At 38.4% G+C, this 27,891-nt stretch overlaps 1 protein-coding gene and 1 long non-coding RNA gene across 4 annotated transcripts in view; one reads left to right on the forward strand and one right to left on the reverse strand.

The window, feature by feature from the left end:
• Window positions 1–27,891, forward strand: part of UPP2 (uridine phosphorylase 2) — a 42,611-nt gene that overhangs the window by 9,637 nt on the left and 5,083 nt on the right. For all 3 annotated transcript variants that reach the window (XM_072612038.1, XM_072612039.1, XM_072612040.1), the window contains exons 3-6: window positions 10,385–10,543; window positions 16,066–16,180; window positions 18,497–18,706; window positions 21,533–21,679. In XM_072612038.1, coding sequence (XP_072468139.1) covers window positions 10,385–10,543; window positions 16,066–16,180; window positions 18,497–18,706; window positions 21,533–21,679 — 631 coding nt within the window. The remainder of the gene's footprint in view (window positions 1–10,384; window positions 10,544–16,065; window positions 16,181–18,496; window positions 18,707–21,532; window positions 21,680–27,891) is intronic.
• LOC140505754 (uncharacterized) lies at window positions 454–27,347 on the reverse strand. The gene is made up of 3 exons (XR_011967649.1): window positions 27,256–27,347; window positions 12,939–13,010; window positions 454–1,539 (listed from the first exon to the last, which is right to left on the reverse strand). It is a non-coding gene; the product is annotated as an uncharacterized lncRNA (long non-coding RNA).

Here is a 27,891-nt window from a genome sequence, read left to right on the forward strand (position 1 = left end):
CTTCATCTGCTGCTTTTTATTTTTACTTATGCTGCCTGAGTTTCACATTTAGTACTAAAGGATTAAGTCAGAGTTCTTATAGGAATTGAAGCCAATCTCATTTTCTGAAGCTATTCCAAATTTATCCAATAATAAAGTAATTCCTCTCTATCCCCAATGAAATGTGAAGACTCCCAAGCTAATTTGGATACAAGTATATATGTACTGTTTATTCTTGCCCCAGGAACACAGGAAATGATATGGATAACCTCAGTGGTGCTCAGAGTTTGAGAATTGAGCAAAGTATTGAGGATCTAGTAGATCATTATGTAAAATCTAAGTGAATCTGAATTTCCCCAATTCTCAAGTCATTAAACCTAATTCTATCTAAGTAGCAGAGAACATAAACACTTTCACTTCTTAAAAAAAACATGTTTCAGATGACATTATTTAGATTTGTTGCTTTTCCAAGAAATTTGCCATTCAGTAATACAGAGAGTCATCTTTATTGTGTTGCAATCTAAACAATTGTCTTGGGATCTGGGTTTTTGGTGGAGGGAAGGGGTCATAATATTGGGACCAGATCACTGAAGCTATGCAGTGACCCAGGGATATAATGAGAGGGGAGGAGGGGAAAGTAGCAGCAACACCATTTGCTGAAATGAAAACTGATGGGGTTACTCACAATCAGTCCTGAGTTCTCCCATTCTCCTTCCATCATCACCAAGGCAACATGGGAGAGACCAAGGCTGGCTTGTTGACAACTCTATCCCTTCTCCGCCTTTCAGACATACCCTTCAAGCTACATGTTACACTTCTGTGTTATCTGTACTGTTGATTATTTTCTTTTAACTGTAATACTTTCCCCATGTGTCATCCTTGACACTTAAGCTCAGTTCAGTTGATCAAGGCTGCTCTTGGCCCTTCTCACTAGATTTTCCTTGAATGAAGATATCCCTGGAGACTGACACTGTAATTTTCCCTAGGCTCTAACTGTTTTAAGGATGGCCTTGGTGTGGAATAATCAAAAGCAGTGAACATAAACTAAACCACCAATTAAATAAATGGCTAATGCCTTCCATTTATGTAGTGCTTAATCATTTTCCAAGTCTTTTCCTTGATAGTATTTCTTTTGTGTCTCACAATAGCCTTATGAGATGAGCAGGTATCATACTTCTCCTACAGAGTTGGGAACTGAAGCTCACAGAGGTTACCTCACACTTATTCAAGATAAAGCTAGTAAAGGACAAAGCCAGAATCAGAATGCCTGCCTCTGACCACAGCTCATCACCCCAGCACCCTAAATCTCATCCTATTATAAACCACATGGCCAACAATGAGAGAACAGAAGGGTTATTACTGGATGTTGAGGGTCCGCATACTTGAACAGACTTTGGATGGTGCCTTGGCATCATGGCTGAAAAACACCTCAGGTTCTTATTCAGGGGTATAGCGCCATAGAAAGATAATTAGATTTGGACTCAGAGAATTTGGACCTGATTCCTTGCTTATGTGACCTCAGGCAACTCAGTTCCCCTTCGTGGATCTTGGTTTCTTCACCTATAAAACAAGAGAAGGATGATTTCTAAGGTTGGTTTCAACTCGAAATGGATGATCCTTTACTTGAGAAAGATATTTCATGTGTACCATTTGTTTCACCAATAATAATCCCATTACAGAGCTCTTAAAAGTTTGTGAAGAATTTGCTTCACCACCACCCTGTGGAGTACTGAGTACAAGTATTATTGTTATGCCAATGCTGAAGGAAAGGAAATAGCCTCTGAAAAGTTAGTTGTGCTGAACATGGTTTTACAGATAGTAAGGGTCTGCGATGGGATTGGAACTCAGGGTTTCCTGATGATCTTTCCACTATGCTGTGCTGTCACACACTGCAGATCTGGAATAAACCCCAGGAGCCAGGTCTTTAGCACTTCTCCTGGAGGAAAGCCCCTAAGGGTTTGATCTCAGCATTCCTTCCATTTACTCTGCTATAGGAAGGAGGCTTCAGGAGACAGCTTGGTGGCTCACAGTGGGCTGGGTTTGGAGTCTGGAACACCCACTCTTAACTCCAGTCTCATACATATACTAGCTGTGTGACTACCGATAAACTACTTAACCTCCCTCAGCCCTGGTTTCTTCATCTGTAAAAATAAGAACAATAACATCATCTACCTCTATCCCCCAGGGTTGTTGTGAGGGAAAAAGTGAAATAACATTTGTAAACCATTTTTAAACCTTAAAGTTTTACATAAATGGCAATTATTATCATTACTGCTATAAACCCTATTGCTTCCATTTACCAAAGCTTCCATTCTGACCTGATTGCATGCCCCATTATGTGGACTTCCCAAAGCCTAAGAGACATTTCTTACCTGTAACAATTCCATATAATCAAATAATCTATTATAATAAATATAATGATATTACAATAAATATAATATATAATAAGGCAATCTGAAATAATAGAATCAGAAAAATCTGGATTCAAGTCTCACCTCTGATACCTAGTAAGTAACTTTGGAGAAGTCACTTAAACTTTCAATGCCCTAGAAAACTCAGTATAACTTGGAGAAGTGGGATTGATCTGCAAAGGCAGAAGGGTTTTCCAGTAGTTTCTAGATCTGTGATATAATACCAATAAAAATCACAGGTCTGGTCCTTATGGTAGGGAAGCAAGGAGAGATTTCCAAAATGGAGCTGCCTGTTTGACCTTTGGGAGCAGAAGCCATAGGCATATCGAAGGAGAAGAATGAAAGAAGGATCTTTTTAGTGTTATCTGGAACCGGTAGATAGAGCCATACCTAGAGCAGAGTAACCAGGACTTTGCTCCAGGAAGCTAAATTTAGAGGGTGTTGACATCACTTGTCATCCTTCGGCAGTATAGATGCAACATTTAACACCTAGTTAGTTAGAACAAGAAGTTAAAATTGGATACTACCAGAAGGTGGGCTGGGGGTTGGGGGGATTTCTTCTCCCATCCCAGCCTCCTTACCTCTGCATTCCAGCTATTTGGCAGACTACCTCACATCAGTCTTGTGCCATAGGTATGTATCATATTCCTTCTCCCTCTGTGACTTTGTGCTATCCTAACTATGGCTGGAAGGACCAGCTACTCTGATTCACATTTAGAAGTGCTTTTCTTCCATCTTCCTCCTTCTTTATCTCTGCTTCAGCATTTTATAGGGTCAATTCATTGCTTGTGTTTAAACTTAATAGCAGCCATCCTGCTTGGGACAGGGAATTTTTCTGGAAAATGTGGAGGATGTTGAATACTAATGCATAAAAATAAATCAGAGCTTTTCAAATCCTCATAGGTACACAGACACCTTGTGGAGATAGCTTCAGCGGTATAAATGTAATCAGTGCAGTTGTATGATAAGAAGCAGTGAGTTGAGTTCAGTTCTTGGTATTAGCACATACTGCCTGAGTGATCTTGGGCAAATCATGCCACCTTTAAGGACCTGGCTTCTTATGTGTAAAATGAGTGGTTCGGAGCACACAATCTCTAAGGTCCGATTAAGTTCCACAGCTTTTCACAATATTAAAATAACATTGGTTTTTTCACAATATTAAAATAACATCTGTAAACAATTTGTCATCCTTGTTAATAACGTTATCTATAAAATCAGAGGAAAGATCTTTGAGTGTCTGTCTATGAACACATAGAAAGTTTTGTCTCTAAAATGCTAGGGATGCCACTACCATAAGCATAATTTATTTTTCTCCAATGTCTTTGGGCAGCTTCACAGACATATTAAGTGAAAAAAATAGAATTCTGATTCATGTGCAGCTCTGAGACTTTAATGGATCTGTGATTTTGTCCTTCAAACAAAAAAGATGGCAACCCATCAATGCCTGCCCATTTTGTGTTCCTCTTGTCCCTTTTTTCCCCAATAAATTCTCCCCAGGGAGATCCATGCAACATGGCAGAGTGAAAGCATGGAGAAATTCCTCTAGATTTCTTGACGTTGCCACCAATGGAGCATATGGTGTAAGTTACAGAAAACTTGGTGACAGCACCATGTAAACCAAATTGTCCCAAGGACATTTGAACATAAACCTGAAGGATAATGAATGAAAAAGCTCCATGTGCTCATTTAAACAATTTAGAATGATTCACTAAGGCCCACTAGACCTGTAAAGTAGGAAACTTAATTTTAGGTATTTCTTTTTATTTTTAAATGAGCACCAAGGATAAGATAGAGTATACCTTATAGTAAGAGCTAAATAAACTTTACCAGCAGCTCTTGTTTCCTCCACACATTCTTGTGACTTTTGTCACAAGAATCCTTCCCATTACTGTTTTTTCTGGAGTGAACAAGGGTAAATGAAGAAAAAAAACTCATTTGAGGCTTTCACTGATAGTGACCATCAAGGTCAATGTTGGTGGTCGCCAGCCATGCTCAACTTCCCGCTTAAGCAGTCAATTGAAAATCAGATCTATAGTTGAAATGCTAGTGCCTCTGATGAAGGACTTTGGTTTTAAGAATTGTCAGTTACAAAGCTTTTTCTGTCTGACCATATCATCTTTATGGCTCCAGCAACATCCAGTAATGCCTGTTGATTGCAGCAATAGCTACAGTTCAAAGGAGAAATCAAACCACAAGCTACTCTAACATCTGTTTTGGCTTTATGATCAATATAAATCATAGTCATTTACATTCACTGGTATCAGACAATGAGGTTATTTAGAAACTATCATACTTAGCAAAAAATAGCTTACATACACTTAGATCTCAAGCCAACTCTTGACTTTTCATGATAATAGAGGAGGAAATTGAATGGATTATCCACAGATAACTCAAAACCTCAACTTAGCTCATGGTTCCACCTCCTTTTCTCCTCAGCCTTTAAATTTGAATTGAGTTGGAGGTGATTACCAACTACTAGTCCCTTTGCAAATAAACCAAAAGCTACAAAAATAGTTCCATGGTAATCAGTAAAAGAGGAGAGGAGGAGGAGGAGGACAGGGAGTAATAGGAACACATTGTGTTACTAGCGTATTCCATTAAGGAAATAATGTTAAAATCTCCCAAACCAACAAGCATTTAATTGAGTGTCCACAACAGGTGAGTCTCTGTCCTAGGTACTAGAAATGCTAACTACCCCTACTCATAAGAAGCTTACTTTTGACTAAGGGATAAAATAAGTAAACAAATAAGTAAATGCAAGACAATGACAGACAGAGAACAAGAATAACTTAAGTAGATTGGGAAAGGCTCCTTTTAGGACAAGAGTTCTTAATCTTTTTATGTCATGAGAACACTTGGGCAATCTGGTCAAATCTATGGATCCCTCAGAACAATATTTTTAAGTGCATAAACCAAAATATATAGGACTACAAAGGAAATAAATTTTACTGAAATACATTTATCCATTTTTTTAAATTCACGGTCCTACTTTAGAAGGTGTACATGAGCTGAGCTTTAAAGGAAAGTAGGAATTCCAAGAAACTGAGGAAAAGATTGTATAGATTTTGGGGATGGGAGAAAGGTACAGAAATGAGAGAGATGGAATGCCAAATTGAAGCAAAAATAATTAAGCCAATTTGACTGGAACATAGAATATATGAAGGTGAGTAATAGAAAATAAGGCAAGAAAGGTAGGCTGAAGCTAGATTATGAAAAGTGTTAAAGTCAATGTTGAAGAATTTGTATCTTATCCTAGAGGCACAAGGGAAGTGATGTGGTCAGACCTGTGCTTTAGGAAGACTACTTGGATAACTGTGGAGGATGGATTGGAGTGGGGAGAAAAAGGATTCAGGAAGACCAATTAGGAGGAAATTTTAGTAAGTTAAATAGGAGGTGATGAGAGCCAAACTAAAAGCGGTAGTCATGTGAGTGGAGAGAAGGGGATGATTTAAGAGGAATTGTTAAGGTAGAATTATATAATAGATCTTGGCAACTACTTAGATATGGAAGTGAAAGAGTGAAGAGTCAAAGATGATTTGTAGGTTGCAAATCTAGGTGATCAAAATAATAATAGTAGTTAACAGTTATAAAATATGTCAAATTTTATAAAAACCCTTTATATATAATATAATAAACAATGTGTATTATATATGTCTTATCTTATATCAACTTCATGACAACCCTGTGAGGTAGGTGGTGTTATTATCCTCATTTTATTAAAAAGGAAAATGAGACTGAGAGTCTGAGTGCCCAGGCTCACATAGCCTGTAGGTGTCTGAGGCAGGATTTGCACGCAGGCCTTTCTAACTCCAACGCTCTCTCCACTGTACCACCTAGCTGCTTGTAGTGATGTACTTTTAAAAAAAAAATTATTATGTGGAGAGAGAGAATGTGTTTGGGGAGAAAAGAATGAGTTCAGTTTTGGACTTGTTGAATTTGAGCCACTTAGGGAATATCTACATGGAGCTACCTAGTGGACAGTCAGTGATGAAGGGCAGGAGTTCAGGAGAGAGATTGGGGAATCTCTCCCCAATATATATATATATAAATTGGGGAATCATATGCATAGAGATGTTTATTGAATTCATGGGAATTAATGAGTTCATTGAAACCACATGACTTAAAGGTAAAGAGTATAGAAAGAGAGAAAAAAGGAAGAACTAGGATAGAGCCTCCAGTGATAGCCATGGTTAGGAGTTAGGAAACAGGTAATGACACAGTGAACATGATTGATGAAGAGGTGTGAAACAGGTAGAAGAACCAGCAGAGAACAGTGTCAGGAAACCAAAGGAGGTAAGACTACCCAGAAGGTGGTGATGGTCAACAGTGTTAAAAGACAAACAGTGGTTAAGAAGGATAAGAATTGTGAAAAAAAAAAAAAGTCCATTAGATTAGCAATCAAGAGATTGTTAGTAAATTTGGAGAGAGCTATTTCCATTAATGGTGCTAGAGGCTAGAAGTTGGGAATGGAGTGGGATATGAAAAAGTGAAAGCAATTAGTATAGATCACTTTTCCCAGGAAGTTGACTATGAAATGGGAGAGATTATAGGAATGTAGATGAAGAAATGGCAGAGTCAAGTGAAGTGCAAGTTTATTTATTTTGTTTCATTTACAAAGAGTTGGAAAGACCTGTCCATGTGTATAGACAGCAACAAATTAGATATGAATAGGTAGAAGATGAGCAAGATTGAGGAGAGCAGGCTCCCAGAGAAATAGGGAGAGAATGAGGTTAAGGACATAGGTAGAGGAGTTGGCATTGGAAAAGAGAAGGGTCACCTCTTCATCAGAGACTAGAAAAAAAGGAAGAGAGAATGAGGGATGGTGTAGAGTAGATGAGAAGAGGGAATTCATGATGAATGGCCTCTATTTTCTCAGCCAAGGAGGAGGCAAGGATTTTATTGAGAGTAAATCAACAAGCATTTATTAAGTATTTACTAAGTGCCAGTACTCTGCTAAGCTCTGAGAATACAAAGAAAGGCAAAAACATGACCCTTCCCCTCAAGGAGCTCACCTTCTACTGGGGAAGACAACATGGGGGGGAAGGTACATACATGATATAGACAAAGTAAATGGCAGAAGATGTGAGGAGAAAAGATAATATTTCATTGTGGAGAGTATAAAAGAGTCACCTTGTAACTCTTATCCAAATCTACTTTAATGTTTCCTAGTCTTGAATGACATATTTTCTCCTCATCAGAACTGCTGTTGTTGCTCTATCTCTTTACTTCTTAGCTGAGCTGAGGTGAATCTTTGTGCCTTATTCCAGCTGTAGAAGCTAAACTAAATCATCTCTGATTGATTCCTGATCCATGGTACCTAGGAATGGACTGTCCAAGTAGGAACTGAAAATTAGTCATCACATTTCCTTCTTGTTATTTCTTCAACGTAATTACTAGCTCTTAGCCATTTGCCTTAGATTTTATGGCACCCTCTAGAGCAGCACTTTTGCTTTCATCTTTTAGAGCTCCTTGACCTTCTGATGCCTATTCTGCTTCTGACCTAAAGTCCTGATGGCCCTGCTTACCACATCAAATAACATTCCACTAACTTAGGGATGATGTATCAATCGTTAATTTCCCTTACAATTAGATCTGCTCAGACTCTGGACTCTACTCATTCAATGAGGTTTTCACTCCTAGTCATAAAAACTTCAGCTCTCTGTATTTAAAAAAAATACTAAAAACTGATTTTAATTCATGAGATTCAAACTTCTGCTGCATTAAAGAACCTTCTAGTTCTTTAAATACATCCACTGATATTAGTGTGATTCAGTTTTTCAGTTTCATTTATTATTTAACAGAGATTGTACAACAGCAAATGTCTAAAACAGGCTAAGATATTCAATGTTAATTAAAAAAAAATTAGGAAACACTCAGGTGAGATGTGAACCACCTTTTTTTTGTTATTTTATGATTATATCTTTGCTAATCCAGTCACTTAAACTGGTCACACTGGAGTTATCTTATATTTTGGTCTACATTTCATTCCAGGTTAATGTAAAACACTGGTCAAATAATATTTGTTATGAACCAAAGATATAATAATGATAACAATAATATAATACAGCACCCTGGGAACTTGAAGACTGGGTTCCTTTGAGGATGGCTGCTATAGATCCAGGTACTTAGTGAACATGCACCCTTAAATTATAGATCAGGAGCCCTCACCAATATGTTTGTCTTTTAAAAGTTAGCCAGCGGGTACAATTAGTTCAAAGCAAAGTAATTTACTGGAATGGCAGAAAACAAAAACAGAACAAAAACCCCCAAACTCCAACAACAACCAAACATCTTCAAAAATCTTGAGTGCGCTCTTCCACAAATAAACCCAGCATCAGCAGAGAGAATGAATATACATGAAGAAAAGAGGAATATACATAAGGGATGGATATGAGCAGTGTATTTGTTGGAAGGGGTATTTATGTAGGGAACATGTACAGTCAAGAAACATGAAAAAAGCAGCTTATGCCTCTCATGCTGCAGGACCCCAGTGTCTTTACGATACTCCCGCCGACCTTGGTTTCATAGTATCCACCGGATTTTGCCAGACACTGCTTGACTGAATGCCGTCAGAAAACTGACAGACTCCAAAACTGCTGCTTGACTATAGTGTCCATTGCTTTCAGCGGAAATCCTTGAGTAGGGCACTGCATGCTTCTTTTAAAGGGGCAGAACCCCTTATCTAACTTTATAGTCCAAGTAGGATACTGTGCAAGAATGCCGAATATTGCCTTCCTCCTCTGAGGAGCAGGAGTCATCAGAAAATCCTCTCTCTCTAGAAGATCCAGTCCCTAGAACTCTCAAACTCTGGAACTTCCGAATTTGGGATTACCCATGAGGCAATTCTCAAAGCTAGTGCTGCTCTGAAAGACTTTTTTCTCTGTTAGGAAGCAAGATCTCAGGATTACACTGTCTAAGAAGATTAAAATACCTCTTTTCTACACAGGAAGTTGGCATTTAGGAAACAATCTTTGAATTAGCTTTTCAGGCTGCATGCAAGCACATGTTTCTCATGGCCATATGCTGCTACAAGTTGTCAATGATGCTTCTGTTTGGAAGAAGAGAGGAATCCCTACTCCTCCCCCTTCCCCTTGCTATACTCTGGAATAGGTCTGAGGAAAAAGATGAATAATTCCTCAAGAGCTGAGTTCTAGCAAAGTGGGACAAGTCCTAACTTACCTTTATAGGCTGTAAACTGATCATTCACTATCCAATCATTAGGAGTTCCCTGTGTCCCATCAATTGTTTTCATCCAATGGCCAATACATATAATCTTATCAGGTTTATGAAGGAACTTCTCCATTTTGATTAACAATGGTTTACACTCTGCTATATTGTCAGATTACGTAGAAAATTTCTTTGACTTGATCCAGTCTCCTTTGATTCACTTTCTTAATAATAATAGACATTTAAATTCATAGCAAGGCAACTAAGTGGCATAGTAGATAGCAAGCCAGGCCTGTAGTCAGGAAGACATGAATTCAAATCCAGTCTCAGACGCTCACTTAATCCAGTTTGCCTCCGTTTCCTCATCTGTAAAATGCTAGAGAAGGAAATGACAAAACACTCAAGTATCTTTTCCAAGAAAACTCCAAATGGGGTCATGAAGAGTCAGATATGACTGAAAAATGACTCAACAACAATCTTCATATCATTTTACACAGATAATCTTATTTAGTTCTTTCAAAAACTGAGTGACTTAAGTATTCTAAGGGATGGTTATTTCTATTTTACAGATGAGAAAAAAACTCAAGAACAGAAAAATTAAATAACATTCTCAGTCTCACATCAGAGATAGGATTTGAACATCCATCTCTCTTGACTCCAAGGCAAGGGTACATTCAACCCAACCACACTGTTGCTCTGTGCCTAATACTGTCTGCAGTTTAGACACACACAGCACAAGGCACATTTGAAGAGTTGAATGAGACATTTTAGAGGCACACTGAGCCTTGGTTACCACATTGATTACTCTTGGATGGTTTTCTTTCCAGTTTGTCTGCGTTGGAGGGAGTCCTAACAGAATGAAGGCTTTTGCATTGTTTATACACAAAGAACTTGGACTTGAGGGAAGTGAAGAAGACATACAAGACATTTGTGCGGGGACAGACAGATATTGTATGTACAAAGCAGGCCCAGTGCTCTCCATCAGTGTAAGTACTAAATTGTCGTGTCCACATACCTCATGGAAGCTATTGAAATCATTGTGGTGGGACAGAAAAATCTGACTACTTATAATGAATAGATGAATAAGTAAATGAAAAGTTTTATTAAGCATATATTATATGCTTGTACATACATAAGTACTGTACTAAGCCCTGAGGATTCAAAGAGAAAAATTGAGAAGGTACCTGCCCTCAAGAGCTACACTCTAACTGAGAGAGACTACTTATAAAAGAAGGTTCAGCTGCAAAATGGCTGGAAGATGTAAAAAACAAAAAGGGTTTATGGGTGAGGCAGTTGGAGAGTTCCAAGAGCAGTGTCTGGAGATCTGGAGGGTGTAGCAGCAGAGAAGATGGAAAGACCCAAAGAACCTTAGGAATCACTGTCAGGGTTAAAAGTAAGGCTTAGTGGTCCTCTACCTTACTAAAAGAACTGTTGTTGTTTATTCCCATCTAATATAAGCAATGTGAGCAGCCATGTCTATTCTAAAGGGGAAGGGTGGGGAAGAGATCTGGCCCACCACAATTAAGAAATAGACCAAATGGACCAAAGGTTCTGAATAATTAATAATAGCTGGCATTGCTTTCTAAGTATTATCTTATCTTCACAACCACCCTGTGATGTGGGTTATTATCCTCATCTTACCCTTGAGGAAACTGAGATAGTCAAAGGTTAAGTGACTTGCCCAGGATCACACAACTAGTAGGTATCAGAGATATGAACCCAGGCCTTCTTGATTCTAGGCCTGGCTCTCTACACTACACTACTTAGCTGCCTCAAATGGAGCAGGGATTCTGGGTTCCAACCTACAGGGAGAGGCAAGCAGGATAGGGTTTAGTTTCCAGTCAAGAAGATGGGAATGCTTGAAGATAGGTAGATTTTTGTTTTTGTGATTCATATTCTGCCACTTCCTTCAGGAAATCATCAACTTATTGGTCATTGGGAAAAGATCATGCATTAAGAGTATCAGTAGTTGCATGAACATTTATAAACGTGTGATTGTTAGCACCTTCTGCCCCCTTATTTACTCTAGCACTGTCCCTGTGGAATCTGAGAGGGGCCCAGACAGGAGTCAGTGCCATTTTGTATTTATATTTCATGGGATAAGAAAAGTATGGAGCGCTGTGTTCTACCTTGATGGAGGGGTTACCTCACACAGCAAGATCACTGAGTTGGTCAGGGACATATGACCTTCTGATACAATCTCACCAAGTTGCTAAGTGCAAATTCATTATTAGAAAGAAAGGGCAGGACATACTGTTCTGTAGTGCTTCAGGGAAGTGATCATATAAACTTTTCACATTAGAAACATCAAAAAGAACATCTACCTCCTTTTTTCACTGGTAACTATTAACTGTCCCTGTTATACACACATTACCTTTCAGCAACTCTCTCCCTCTCTCTTCAACACCTCTCTACCTCTGTGAATGTGGAAATCTTAGTACACCAGGGAAATTTGCAGTTATTCCAACATGTGACAGTTTAAAACTTTAATAAGCTCTACTGAAAATCTGCTAATGCATTTTCATGTGGTTCCTATAAATTACTTTCCTGCATTTAGAATACATTAACAGCCATAGACACACAGTGCCCTAAGATAAATGGAGAACAGAATTACAATTTTTATGAACTATACACAAAAAATCATCCCCTTTACCCCTCTTTCAACTTTTTCCTTTTTTTGCTATTGTCCACAGGGAAACAAAATGTCATAAGGATGTGTAAGAATATATCCCTAGCTTGACCTTACACACCTTGTCTCTACCTATGGGCCAAGGTCGTGATGTAGCAGCAAGGAGTATCTAGCATCACTAGACCATGCAGCCTCAGAGGAAAAATGACCCGAGGTATGGCCAGAGGACCAGAGAAGGTTCATTGCAACAGGGCTATGACAATTCTCCTGTCTAGCAGTTAAGTTAGAGATAGCTCCCATGCCAGGAAATGATGACTATCTTTGAAAACTAATCATAATTCTCTCCCCCAAGCAGCAGCCTACGTGGATCACTGTAACTGCCCTGGCAGTCTCTGGACACAGTGATGGCTAGAGAGGAGGATAACAGGGTAGGGAATGACAGCAAAGGGGAAGATTATGGGGAAGAAAAAGACAGGTGAGGTCCCTGCCTTACAAGTGCATGGATGCTCCCTACTCTGGGTTTAAAAGGAAGAGGGAGAAGACTTTTCATATTTCTTCCCAAAGCCCTGACTTGCTTTTTAACTTATAACACCCTGCCCTTTGTTCAGGCAGTCTGAGTGTGTGAGGATAGTAAAATATAGCATTAATAAAATATATTTTAAACCACCAGAAGCAAGCAATAAAACTTCACCATGAAATAAAAACAGCCTAATCTCAGCACCCCTTGAGAAAAGAGTAGCTAAAACACGGACCTTGGTTCCACCAGCACAGTGGAGGAATTCCTAATGGGGAGCCTTCTTTGCAAATGTCTTCTCTCGCTGTCCCTAGTAGAGATAACAGGAAATAAAAGTGAATAAGCTCTGCTATCACTATGTCATCACTGGTAGCAGCAAATATTTATCGAGTAGTCAATGTGATTAGGACATTGAGCAGGCCACTGGGGTTAAAAAAGGCATGAGACACAAGCCCTGTTCTCCAAGGGCTTAAACACACACACACACACACACACACACACACACACACACACACACACACACAATTTCTCAAATTCTGATTGGAGAAGCAGACTGGATCAAATGTGAGGAGGGGAGAGGGAACTGATTTAGCTCACTACAATAGACCAGAAACTGATTATTTCACAGACTATGTTCTCCCATGATATAAAGAAAGATAAGAGTCAGACCTCTAGATATTTGGAGATCCTGCTGAAAGCAGGTGGACTTTGCCTCCACTGAGTTTCCAAATTGAACTTATCCTGAAGAGCCCTGACAGAAGCTACCAAAGGCGTCACTTACAAGGCTCCACTGAATACTCTGTGCCATGTACAATTCAGCAATCAGTTTAGCTCCTCACCTCCGGTGCTTAAACTCACTTCCAGGGGTGGCTGGACAAATTTCCCGTAATTATAGCTGCTTTTTGTTTATTTAACATTTTAGGGTCTGCAGAGAGCTGAACATGTATTATCTCCTTTGATCTCTATGGCCACTCTGTGGTGTAGATAAATTCAGTGATTGTGATTCCATCTCACAGATGAGGAAACTGAGGCCTAGAGAGAAATAAAATGACTTGTCCATGGTCACCCGGGCAACATGTGTCAGGAATGGGATTTGAAATCAGATTTTTCCTGATTCCAAGACCATCATTGTTTTCATTACATTGCCTCCACAGAGCAGGTGGATCAGCCTGCCTCAAGTCTCTCCTCTATTCCATCCTCCATTCAGCCACCAGAATGAGTTTTCTTAAAGCAAAGGATTGACCACATCACTCTACTACTCAATAAATTTCAGTGGCTCTTTATTGTCTCCAGATTCAAATATAAAATCCTTTGTTTAACATTCAAAGCCCTTCATAACTTAGTGCATTTCCAGTTTTCTTATATCTCTCCCCCTACCACCTACTCTTTGATCCAGTGACACTGGCCTCCTTGCCAGTGAATAAAACACTCCATCTCTAGTCTGCAGATATTTTCTCTGACTGCCCCACCCCCTTACTTGAAATGTTCTGATTTCCATCTCTGCCTACCGATTTCTTTGGCTTCCTTTCAATCCCAACTAAAATTCCATATTATATTGATTTTCCCAACCTTTCTTACTTCTAGGGCCTTTCCTCTTTTATTTATTTTGTATACATCTTGTTTGTACATATTTCTTTGCTTGTTGACTTCCCCATTATATTGGAAGCTCCTTGAGGGTAGAGACTGTCTTTTGACTCTCTTTGAATCCCAAGCCCTCAGTACAGTGCCTGGCACATAGTAGGCACTTGATAAGTGTCTATTGACTGACTGAAAGTGTTCAAACCTCTACATTATCCCCATACTCTGTCTTATGATTCAGAACAACTTTCTCTTGCCTGTATTTCCAGTATATATTGCAAAATATAAGTTGTGTTTACCACTTGTTTCTCAGTGTGTTTTCTTTTTTTATGCAGATTTTATTTGATTTTTTTTCAATTATCATGCATTTATGTTCCCTCCCTCCCACCTCCACTCATATTGAAAAAAAAATTAAGAAAAACAAAACTCTTGTAACAAATATGTTTGATCAAGTAAAACAGATCCCCACATTGGCCATGTCCAAGAATGCATGTCTCATGTTGTTTCTTCAGTCCATTACCTCTCCATCAAGAGGTGAGCAGCATGCTTTATAATCTGTCCTCTGGAATTGTTGTTGGTCATTGCACTGATCAAAGGTCTTTAGTCTTTCAAAGTTGTTTGTCTTTGTAATGTTATTGTATAAATTGATCTCCTGGTTTTGCTTACTTCACTGGAGCACAAAAGTCTTCCCAGGTTTCTCTGAAATTGTCATTCTCATTCTTTTCCATGATGTAATAGTATTTCATTCTTTTCATATACCATAATTTGTTTGGTTACTCCCCAATTGATGGTACCCCATTAGTTTTCAGTTTTCCCCCCATAAAGTAGCTGCTATAAATGTAGTTGTATGTGAATCATTTTCCTCTTTCATTGGTCTCTTAGGCATCTGTCATCTATCTTTATACACACATATACATATATACATATATGCATACACACATATTCACATGTACATATATATGCATCTGTCTATATCTGTCTATTGGCCTCAATCAAATGATATTACAGTTAAATGACTTTTGGCATAATTCCAAACTGCTTTCCAAAATGGCTCTACCAATTCAGAGGTCCACCAACAGGGCATTAATGTATATTTTATCCTCAAAGCTCCTCTAAGATTTGCTATTTTCCTTTTTTGTCATCTTTGCCAAAGATGGGGTAAAACTTTCGAGTTGCTTTAATCGGTTTTTCTTTATCAGTGATTTGGAGTATTCTTTCAGGTGCTTATTTCTAGATTCTTGGCCCATTGTCATCCAGCCTCTCCCCTTTCGCCACTCATCATACACATAGAAGTAGCAGTGAGTGAACTCAGGCAGAGAAACATAAGAGCAACAAAAGGAATTGCAAAATCCACTTAGCACAATAGAGATGGTTGAGTGACATAGAAACCATAAACACACACACATTTTCTCAAAATCAAATTAAATGTGAAAAATGTTCTTTTGAAAAGTTTCCTCATAAGACGCCTGGTGGGGAGTAAAGGAATTATGTCCCCCTGACAATCTTGGAGACCATAAAATGTATTTTTTCTGTTACTGCCTAGGAGAGTAAAACCCACTTAAATGGAGATTGAAATCCTCTTTTCAGAGCCTCCCAGATGTACCCATCCATCAGGCAATCATGGGAATATGAGCTAGAGATCACTTAAATCTTCCCAGCCTTGCCAAGTCCTTAATGATTATATAAATTCATCTGTGCACTGTTAACTTGTAAAGAAGGAATAAAATACATCTTGGGCATCTATCAATTTCAAAGAAATATGATGACTTTTCTTTTCTTCTTGACAGCATGGCATGGGCATTCCTTCCATTTCAATTATGTTACATGAGCTCATCAAACTACTTCATCATGCAAAGTGCTATGATGTGACAATCATCCGCATGGGAACATCAGGGGGCATAGGTAAGGTATTCAGTTCTCTACGATGAAAGCAGAATGAATGAAAAATTGGTATAAAAATATAGTGCATTTGCATACCTATCAAACTACCAAAAATATAGCACATTCACCTACAAGTCAAAAGAAAGTAGGAGAACACAACAATCCAGCAAGCTAGGTGGGGATCTCAGGTGATACTTAATAGAACGTACCTTTTCTTATTAGTCAGTCAGTCGATAAGCAATTATTAAGCACCTTTTATGTGTCAGACACTAGACAAAGCACTGAGGTTACAAATAAAGGCAAAAGACAGTTTCTAACTTCAAGGAACTCACATTCTAAAAGAGGAGAGAACATGTCAACAACAACATATTTACAAACAAATATATGCAGGAGATATCACACAAGGAATGCACTAGCATTGAAGGGAATCACAAAAAGCTTAATATAGAAGGTGAAATTTCATCTAAACCTTGAAGGAAGCCAAGGAATTCAGGAGGCAGAGAAGAGGTAAGAGAATGTTCCAGTCATGAGAGATAGTCAGTGGAAATGTATGCAATCAGGAGATAATATCTCATGCAAGGAATATCATTATGCCAGTGTCACTAGGTCATAGAAAAGGCGAAGGGGAGTAAATTATTAGAAGACTGGAAAGACAGAAGGAGACCAGGTTATGAGAATCTTTAAAAGCAAGCAAAAGGTTTGATATTGGAAGTTGTTATTCAGTGATTTTTCCAGTCATGTTCAACTCTTCGTGACCCCATTCGGAGTTTTCTTGGCAAAGACAGTGGAGTGATTTGTTATTTCCTCCTCTAGCTCATTTTGCAGATGAGGAAACTGAGGCAAACAGGATTAAGGTAGTTACCCAGGATCATACAGTTAGAAACTGCCTGAGGTCAGATTTGAGCTCAGGAAGAAGAATCTTCCTGGCTCTAAGTTCAGTCCTCTATTCACTGTACCACCTAGCTGCTTGATCTTGGAAGTAACAGAGAGCAATTGGAGTTTATTGAAAAGCAGGACGACATGGTACAGTTTAAGAAGATCACTCTGGTAGTTAGATTGAATTGGGGAAAGAGTTGGGGCAAAGTGACCAACGATTAGACTTTCTTTGGTTGGTGTAGGAAGCTGCTTTTGGGGAGAGTTCAGCAACTATGGTGCCATAGAGATGCCTTCTAATGGTCCCATATTAGACTGACAACAACTCTTTGTTTGTTTGTTTTGTTTTCCTAAGAATAGGAAAGAACTCTGACTTTACTGGTGTAGGGACCTCTGCTAACACAGATTGGCAACTAGAGCAACTTATAGTCTTCTGAATTTTCTGAAGGCTACGAGAGCTTGGAACTTTCTCATGGTCATGTAACTAGCATGTGTCAGAAGCAGAATTTTCCCTGGACTTTTCAGCCCTCTATCCACTTCCTTATATTGCCCCTCAACTCATTTGTATATCAATTTTTAATAATGAAGGATTTCCTTTTATTATCCTTTTTATTCCTCTCAATAAACCTGTGAGGTAGATGGGAGTGGTAAGAGAGTAAATGGTGCTCTTGGACCCATATATGTTTTGGGTGCTGGAGAAAACTTTAAAGGTCTCACAGGGCAAGACTGAAGTTTGGCAAGTCAGTTAGCTATAAAAAATGCAATATGGAAGCTGGGGATGGGGCAATAGAATCATTGAATATTAGTATTGGAAGGATGATCTCAGAGTCATCTTGTCCATCCCACACCTGAACAGAATCATCATGAAAAGGTCACTAACTTTGAAGTTGAGATGACTTGGATTTGAGTTCCAGCTTCATAGGAGGGTGGTCATCAGTGATTCATTTAATCTCTTAGAGCCTGGGTTTCTTTATATGTCAAATAGGGATAACAATAATTACGATAGCTTGTGAGCAAGGGTGGGTTTTTTGCCTTTTTTTATCACTGGCACTTTGCAGGGTGCTCAGCCCACAATAAGTACTTACAAATGCTTATTGACTGACTGACTAACCCTGAGCTTGACATGAAGTTTCTTCAGTCTAATGTTCTCTTAAGCTGTAAATAAAATAGTCACCAGAAATTACAGTGATTCCTCCACTCATATCTGGAATCCTGAGTTCAATTCTAGAAACCCCATTTTAGGAAGGACATAAGACAACTTGACACACACCCAGAAAAGGGGAAAGGATTAGTTGAAGTTATTTGTTTATCCTGGAGAAGAAAAGACATAGCAAGGATGTGTTAGCAGTCTTCAAGTACCAAAAGGGCTCTCATATAGGAAAGGAATTAGATTAGATATGAAAAATTGGTCTCAGGATTGTTTTGTTTCAATCATTTCTTTTCCATTTTATTTTCACATCATAGGGATTGAACCTGGGTCTGTTGTTATAACGGACACAGCCGTAGACTCCTTCTTTAAGCCCCAGTTTGAGCAAATAATCCTGGACACTGTGGTTACTCGAAGTACAGAGCTGGACAAAGAATTGGCAGAAGAATTACTCAATTGTAGCAAAGAAATTCCAGACTTCCCGACACTCATTGGACATACAATGTGTACTTATGATTTCTATGAAGGTAAGGATAACTTACCAACAGTTGAGTCTATGCAGAAAATTGTTGGTATCTCTTTGGTATTTAAATTCACAAATAGTATGAAAACACCCACTTCAGGGAATTAATAATAGAGGATTAAAAGGAAATTGAAACAGCCTTTTCTAGTTACTAAAGCATAAGACCACAAGGACATAATAACCAGCAGAGAAACCCACATAATGAATTTATATTCAGGGATGGGTTTCATCCTCCAAGAACAAATTGAATACTAAAATGCAATTAGGGAAGTTAACAAAATTGTGTCTCTTTTGATGTCATTAATTTTTAAATCAGTGATTCAGGAGAAAGGAAAACATAATCATTCCCTGCTTTCGCTATTCACCTGAACCTAAAAGGATAAGCAAAGGACAGAAGGAACCAGTGGGTATTGGAAAACATAAAGAAAGACACATGGGAGCCCCAAAGGGATGGAACTGCCTCAAAATGTTTCCACCTTAGTATTGCACAGATGGCTAGGATGGGGGTGGGGAACTGTAGGAAAGATTCAGGAGTCACATGAGGGTATTCAGTCTAGCTCAGTAATAATCTATTTCTTTAGCTGTATCACCCCCAGGATGTAAGCAATACCTGTGGGGCATCAACATACTCAAGGAAAAGGAGGAAAAAGGTGAGAGATGAGGAAAATAAGAATAAAAGAAAAATAAAAGCAAAGAAGGAACTAGAAGTGGGAGAGAGGGAAAGATGTAACTAGAGAAAAGCCTGAAATTGAAATTGTCCAAGTTTTTCTGTTGCTGTCTCTTTTCTTGTTTCCTTCACTACTGGTTCCTCTTCTCTTTCTCTATGTCTCTGGCTTTCTCTCTCCATTTCTGACTCTCTATCTCTATATATCTCTTTCTGTCTGTGTCTCTATCTTTGCCTTTTTCTCTCCCTTTCTGTCTCTCTCTGGTTCTATCTGTATATATCTCTATCTCTTTTTCTACCTCTTCATATTTCCGTCTCTCACTGTGTGTCTCTATATCTTTCTGTCTGTCTCTCATATATATTTGTATATGTATACACATATGTAAGTATGCTGAAATACTGTCTTCTAGCAACTAATCCACTCTTGTGGCTTTAATTTCCTCATTCGTAGCAATATGCCTATAGTGCTCATGTGTTGTTGGGATGATGTGTCCTAATCATTCATTTTAGCTTCAGACCCTCATTTTCATCTCCTTGTGGGACAGTTTCACTGTCATGTGTAGTCAACACTTCTAACTCAACAAATGTTTAAAGGATCTTGCTATCTTCTTCCCCAAATCCATCCTTTTCCCCAACTTCTTTGTTTATTCATTAATATTGTTCTCCTACTTACCAGGGCTAGAAACCTCTGTATTTTTCTGTCTCCCTCATACCACTCCCTCCCACCCAATTATTCACCAGCTCCTATCCATTTTATTTCTATGATGTCTCTTACATTGATTTTCTCCTTTCCATTTCCCTGCCACCATCCTAAGTCAGGTCTCGTTACTTCTCACCTCAGTAATTAAAATAGCCTCTTACTTGGTCTCACCACCTCTAGCCTCCTCCCCTCCAATTGAATTTCAAACTAATGCCAGATTAATTTTCCACATATACAACTCTAACTACAGTACTCCCAGATCAAAAGTTTTCATTGACTCCTTATCATGTTCTGAGTAAAATACAAATTACTAAGTTTATGATTAATAACAATATTTATCATCTGTATGATGCTTTAAGATTTAACACATGCTGAATACGATTGTGTAGGGCAGCTAGGTGGTATAGTACACAGATATGACTGGTAGAGTGCTGCCCTTGGAGTCAGGAAGGCCTGAGTTCAACTCCACCCTCAGAATCTTACTAGCTGTATGACCCTGGGCAAGTCACTTAACCTCTTTTTGTCTTAATTCACTGGGGAAGGAAATGACAAACCATTCCAGTAGCTTTGCCAAAAAAATTCCATGGATGATGTTGGTATGCTCTGGTCCACAAGGTCAAAAAGGATTGGACACAATCAAGTACCTATCCAACAGCAATCCAATGACTATCCCCATTTTACAGATGAAGGAACAGGTTCACAGGAAGTTAAAGGACACCTGGTAACATACCTACTAAGTGATGGAAACAGAACTAGAACTCAAATCTTCTAAATCCAGGTCTAGTATGTTTTCCCACATTAAAACATACAGCCTCTCTAATGTGATATCTTCACTTTCTTTCTCTGTTAGTTAATAGCCTATCCATCAGTCACCTCCTCCATAAAACTTTGCTTGAGCCTGTCCACTTAAAGTGAGCCCTTCCTCCTTTGACATGTCGTTTGGGGTGAGGTCACCTCTCTCAGCTACTTTCAGGAACAGGATTTGAGAGGCAATACAGTGTATTGACAGCAGCACTAGTGATGGGAAGCCTCTGATCATGATATCCTAGGCAAATCATTTTACCTTTCAGAATATAGCAGTTTCTGATCTACATTGGTAAAAGGAGTTTCTTCACAATCTTGTATACCAATAAAATCACAGATCCAGATCAATAAAAAAAAAAAAAAGAAAAAAATTTAGTTTTGCCCCTTCCTTCTTTCCTCTGACCCCACTAAATTAGAGTTGTTGTGTTGTTGGGCTATTTTTTTAACCATAGTTCATGCTTTCTTAATTTTCTGTCTTCTCAGCATTTAATTTCATGGATGTGTAATATATCTGTTAAATTTAATGAAAATTGTACCAAAAATAGTAAAAACTGAGGATACAAATGAATCTAGTGATTTAAATGACCTGTAGAAACAATTTCAGGCTATAGACACCTATAAGCCACAAGACCATCGGTCAAAGATTCTCCCTTCTCTTTAAGGACAAGGACGTCTGGATGGAGCATTGTGTTCTTTTTCCCGTGAAAAAAAGCTTGATTACTTACGAAGGGCTTATAAAGCTGGCATCAGGAATATTGAAATGGAGTCAACTGTGTTTGCAGCCATGTGTGGACTTTGTGGATTAAAAGGTAAGATTTTCATGAAAATTAAGACTCAATTTGTGCTTTCTTTAACTTGCATCTAGAACTGGGAAGAGGTATGACATTAGACCCTGAGGAGATACGAAATCCCACACTTATTTCTCAGTTAATCAACAAACATTTATTAAATATCTTCTGTGTATAAGACATTGTTCCAGACTTTGGGGAAACAGAAAAAAAAATGTCAAAGACAGTCCAGTGACTTCAAGAATCATCCATACTTTCATCCTTGCAATCTGCTTTCTATCTCTATCATTCTACTAAGATAAATCTTTTTAAGGTCAATTATTCCTAAATAAGAGTCAAAGAGTATGGAATTTAGTCAGAGGACCTTGGTTCAAATCTGAGCTCTGCTACTTATTATCTGTATGATCCCCCTCCCCTTCCCTCCTTCTTTCTTTCCTTTCCTCTCCCTCTTTCCCTCTACTTTTCTGTCTCTTCTCTCTCTCCCTCTTCTCTGTCTCTGTTTCTCTCTGTCTCTCTGTCTCTTCTTTGCAGTCTTCTTTGTGGCCTCCTCCTCTTTCCTTCTTACCTTAAATATGGTTGCTCCCCCATAGTTCTGTCTCTAGTTCTCTTCCATTCTCTCTACTCTCTCTCAGTTATGCCCACAGCTTCAGCTACTACCTCCATGCAGATGACTCCATAACCCATGTCTTTTCTTCCTGATCTTTCTTTAAGAAAGGTCAGCAAGGTCATATGTTCAACTTCCTGCTGGATGCCTTTCCCAGAATTTTTCAATGGTATATCACTCATAAAACATATCTCGTATTCCAACTTTTCTACTTTTGTTGATGGCACTACAATCCTCTCAGCCAACCTACCATGATATCTCTTAGTCATCTTTGACTCCTTAGTCTCTCTCACTTCATAATCCATTCTATTGCCTGTTTTTGTTGATTCTGCTTCTGTAATATTTCTTTTATCCATTCCTTTCTTTTTGTATGTATTGCAACTAATTTAATTCAGGCTTGTATCTTTTCTTATCTGAAATTATTTAATAGATTCCTAAGTGGTCTTTCTACCTCCAGTCTCTCCCTTCTCTATTATATCTTCAACCAACAGATGGCACTGTTAACCACTATGCTAATCCTACTCAACGACAAGGTTCAGGATCTGAGAAAGTTCAACCTGGCAGTGACACCATCCCCTCCTCCTCCTTGTGGAGAAGGAATATGAGGAAGAGACCATTGTTTATGCTCTAACGCTGCCACTCTCTGGGTTACCATGCTGTCTTGTTAGTTTAAGGAATATATTTAATGTGGATTTACCCAATAAAAAAAAGCTCTGATAATGCCTCCTCTGTGAGGAGCCCTGGTCATGCAAACTGGGCATAATGGCGTCAGTTCCCCATGAGAACAAATAGGCATGCTAGGTAAGTATAGCCGTATCCCGCATTTCCTCCCAATTACATATCCTTCACTTCACTGTTCAGATTATCTTCCTAACCACTCCCAATGGTATCACTATACTACTATGGGAAAGCAAAGCAAGACAAAACAAAAAAAGACCCCTTTCAATGGCTCCCTACTGATGGATAAAGTGTAAATTCCAGATCATGGTATTCAAGGCCCTCCACAATCTGGCCTCCAGTCTGATGCTAATTTATATCATAGGCTCTATATTCCAAGCAAAGACTATTTTCTTTCCCTTTGTCCCATTTTTTTTTCTCTCTCTCATTACAATTGCCTTTGCCCATGCCATCATTCACGCATGAAATGGGCTTTGGCCATCTTCTTTAAATTCTCTTTTCATTCAAGGACCAATTCAAGTACTACTTGTGCCATGATTCCTGCCCTGACCTTTTCAGGTGAAAAAAAAAATTCCCTCCATATAAATTGTATAATTTATTTCTTATTGCAATTTTCTTGGATGTAGTTATTTGTGTACAAATTTCTTCACATTAGATTGTCAACTCTTTAAGAGCAGAAGTGAAACTGTCTATCTCCAGTGTTGGCATTTCATAAATGTATACGGGATTGAATTGAATGCCAAGCTGCCTCCCATCATCTTAAATGTCCTTTAGAAAATAATTTACAAGCTCACCCATAATAAGTTGTTCAAGCTAATTTATACAATATATTAGATCTACTACTTGGGAAGTTCCAAATAAAAAGTTTGCACAGCAAAAAAAAAAAAAAAAGTTTCTTTTGGTCAGAATGATTACCACACAGCTGGAAAATGATAACCACATAGCAGGATATTACAGCAAACAATTTCAAAAGCCTTATGCTATCTGTATTTAACATGGTCACTGTCTCTTTTTGAAATTCAGTGCCATGAAATAAATCATCAACACCAAATATAATTTATCAAGGACCTACTGGGTGTATGATTCTGTACTAAATGTAAAAATAAAAAATGGTATTTTTATCTGATAATTTGATTCATAAGATTTTCTCTCTTCTATTACCCTCTGCTAGAATGACTTTTCTCCATTGCTGTAAGACAGATTTAGAGGCTAAATTAAAAATCTACTAGTAGGATTTGAATATAACTTCCAGACATAACAAATTTACAACTAAAAAGCATATGTAACATAACATCAATATGAGGTATTACTTATGGGAACCAATGGTAAAAAGTGGTAAAAAGCTTGTGGGATTTGGAATCAGAAGACCTGAGTTCATTCATGTCCCAGCTCTGCTACACTCCATGGACAAGTCTCTCCACCTCTGCACTTTGGAATTTTCTCATCTATATAGAGGTTAGATTAGATCAGAGCTTCTTGACTTTCTTGTGAGTCATGGCCCCTTTGGGTGGTCTGGTGAAGCCTGTAGAGTCCCTTTCAGAATCATGTGCTTAAATGAATCAAATAAAATACCTAAGATTGCAAAGAAAACCAATTATATTAAAATAAAGTTAGCTAATTTTTTTCTGTATGTTTATAAACTCCAGATTAAGATGCCTTGGACTCAATAATCTCTAAAGTAGCTTCCAGCTCAAAAATCTTGGTTGTTCAATCAACATATTCTTTCTGCCCACTCCTGAACCTTATGGAAAGCAAGAAAAATACATCATTAGAAAGAAATATATTTTTATCTTATATTCTTTAGAACCTTGCATGGGGCAAGACAAGTGACAGAGACAAGTAAAACAGGAGTATAGCTAAAAATGACCCACCCCAAAATCAAGCATTGACAACTTCCTAAATACGCAAAGAATTCCAGTTACCCTTCTAGTCTTCCCCTCTTTCCCATTTCAAGGCCTTCCTTCTCTATCTGGGTTGCTTAGAACTCCCTCCACCTATACTGCCCCATTTAGTCCTATCCTATGTACCTTTTCTTTTCCCTCTCAATCAACATTTACTTTTTCTACAGAGCAAAGAAGAGACACTATAAGACCTGTTCATTAGCAGGACAGGATTATTTTAGCAGCTATGTAAAGAAGTTTGAATTGGAGAGGAGAGACCTAGCAGGGGGCTAATACCCTAGTCAAGGTGAGGGTTAATGAGGACTTGAGCTAGGATGTTGAGTGGAGAAGAGAGACACTAATCCATCGGAAACTAGAAATGCTGACGATGAATGGAAAATCAATAGGGCTTAGTAACGACTTGGATGGGGAATGAATGAGAGGGAAAAGTCAAAGATGGGCCTGATCTTTTAAGCCTGGTCAACTGGAAGGGAAAAAAGAGTTGAGAGGTTTTTTTTGTGGGGAAATAATTATTTTGGTTTTGGACATGTTGAATTTAATATGTTGGAAAGATACTCAGATGAGATCAGTGACAGGAAGCTATTAATATCGTGCTTGTACAGTTGCAATTACTTTTTAACACACATTTGAGCCTCACAAAAACCCTGCAAGTTAGGTACCACAGATGATATGATCCCATTTTATAGTTATGAAAACTGAGGTTCAGAAAGGAATGGGTTTAGCCTCTCTATTTTGAGAGGCTATGTGGCATAGTAGAAAGGGTGGTAGACTCAGGATTCAATCTTGCAGGTGCATGATGATAGGCAAGTCCTTTAGGGTCTATTTTCTTCTTGGTAACATAATGCCTCCCATCATAAGCAATATGGCTTACTGGAGAAAGAGCTGGCTTTGGAGTCAAGAAGGTTTGGGTTCAAATTTTGTCGAATACTAGCAGTGTGACCCTCATCAAGTCAATTAACCTCTAAGTGCTTCAGACAAATCTCTAAAACTCTAAGATGTCAGAAGGTGCTGATCTGCTTTTCTACTTTTTTTACTCTTTCAATTTTATGAATGTTTCGTTTTTATATTGCAAACATTTACCATGTATTCCCATTTTGTGAGAGGTATCTTATAACATAGTTTGACAATACTAATAATATAGCAACTTTTTCTGAAAGTTCATGAATATTTCAATCTCTGTTAAAAAAAATAGTAGAAATCTATTTCCTCTCCCTTCCTCCCATCCCCATCCCCCATGCCATTGGGGTGGGGGTGGGGGGGAAGCAAAGGAAAAAAGAGCAAATTTCTTAAACAAATATGTATAGTCAAGCAAAACAAATTCTCCCAATGGCTGCACACAAAAATATGCATGTTTTGTTCCAGCCCCTCTCTGTAACAGACAACATGTTTCATCATCCATCTTCTGGAATTATCAGTGGCCATTGTATTGATCATAGTTCTTACAGCTTTCAAAGTTGTTTGCTTTGACAGTGTTCTCATACAAATTATGCTCCTGGTTTTGCTCATTTTATTCTTCATTAGTTCCAATCTGCCTTGGTAAAGAGAGGATCCTCACCAAGAGTATCCTAAATGAGTAAAATCACAAGTCTGGTCCCCAAAAAAGTGCTTTAGAAAACTTAAAATACCATAGAAATACGTTATCATGGTTAATATTGTTATTATTTTATTATACCATTTTTCTTAAAGATTCCAACCATACTCTTGGTTTTAATGATCACCTCTATGAAGATAACTTCCAAACATTCAACCCCAATCATACACCTAAATTCTATTCTCACACTTATAGCTATGTGCTAGATATTTCCACTTGAGAGTCCTGCCAGTATCTCAAACCCTATGTGCCCCAAATTGAAATCATCACTTCCCCCAAAAAACCCATCCTTCCCCCCAACATCCCTATGTTCGTTAATGCTGCCATCATCATCCTCCCAGGCAAGTAGGTGAAGAAAACTTGGGAACTCACCCAAGGGCACTACAACTGAAGGCTGAACCTACACAATTCTGTGTGCACAAAATAAAATACTTTTTCGCTGCCTATCTATTAAAAAAAATGTATAACATGCGCAGATATTTTTCCTCTCAAGGCTGAATCTCCATTGGCTGAAAAAGTAAAATTCTGATTATAGATGCTAATCCTTTTCCTCTGGGAGCTTCTGATAAGAGAGTTCGATTCCCACTCAGTTTTTTGAAGACAATACATTTTGCCACTCACTCTACTGCATGACAACACATTGAGCCTAATGTTTGTCTAAGATTTAAGTTTTGCTGAAACTCCATTTTCTGCCTCTCCTTGTTTCTAGCCCACACAATCATTTTGCTATAGAGTATTTTATAGGGGAAAGGTGGAATTAAGTATTACTTCCTTTGACAAATACCAGTAGCATACAGAATGTATTCAGTATTTTTAACATTACCTTATTAAGTCCAACGAAAGGTGCAAGGAACTCTGACTTAGAATGCTTTTCATTCTGATATCTCCTTGCTGGCTGGAGTAGAGAAGAATACATCATTGGGAATGGGGAAATGAATTATGAGACATGATAAATATTCCAAAAGACACAGAAGAAACAACTTTTTAGTTCCCACCGGGCCATTTCTTTCTAGTGTTTGAAAATCATCTTATGGGGGATGAGGCAATCCATAATGACACTTTTCTGTGACCCTGTTACCTAGGGTATCAGAGCCAGGACTAGGAAGCTAATTTGACATTCAGTTATCCAACCCTGCCAAATTCTGGGGTAACATCTTCCTTGCAGCCCTGCCTCCCCCCACAACTCTCTCCCTTTCCCAGGCACTCTAAAACAATCAAAGCAGATAGACTTTCAGACAGAGCCGGAACTAGCAGGGGACAGCTGGGGTTTGTCTCAGATGCCTACATCACAAGGGTGGGATTCCACTCTATTATGCAATGACCTTAGATCTCTTTCTCTTATAGTCTCTTCATTTTCAGTAACTCACTGACATCTAATTTTCTTTTGTAAAAATGTGTTTATTGTGGACTTAACAAACATGAATGTTTCAATAACCAAAGACAACAGACGAGAGAATGG

Source organism: Notamacropus eugenii, chromosome 5, assembly GCF_028372415.1.
Source record: "Notamacropus eugenii isolate mMacEug1 chromosome 5, mMacEug1.pri_v2, whole genome shotgun sequence".
Taxonomy (NCBI): Eukaryota; Metazoa; Chordata; class Mammalia; order Diprotodontia; family Macropodidae; genus Notamacropus; species Notamacropus eugenii.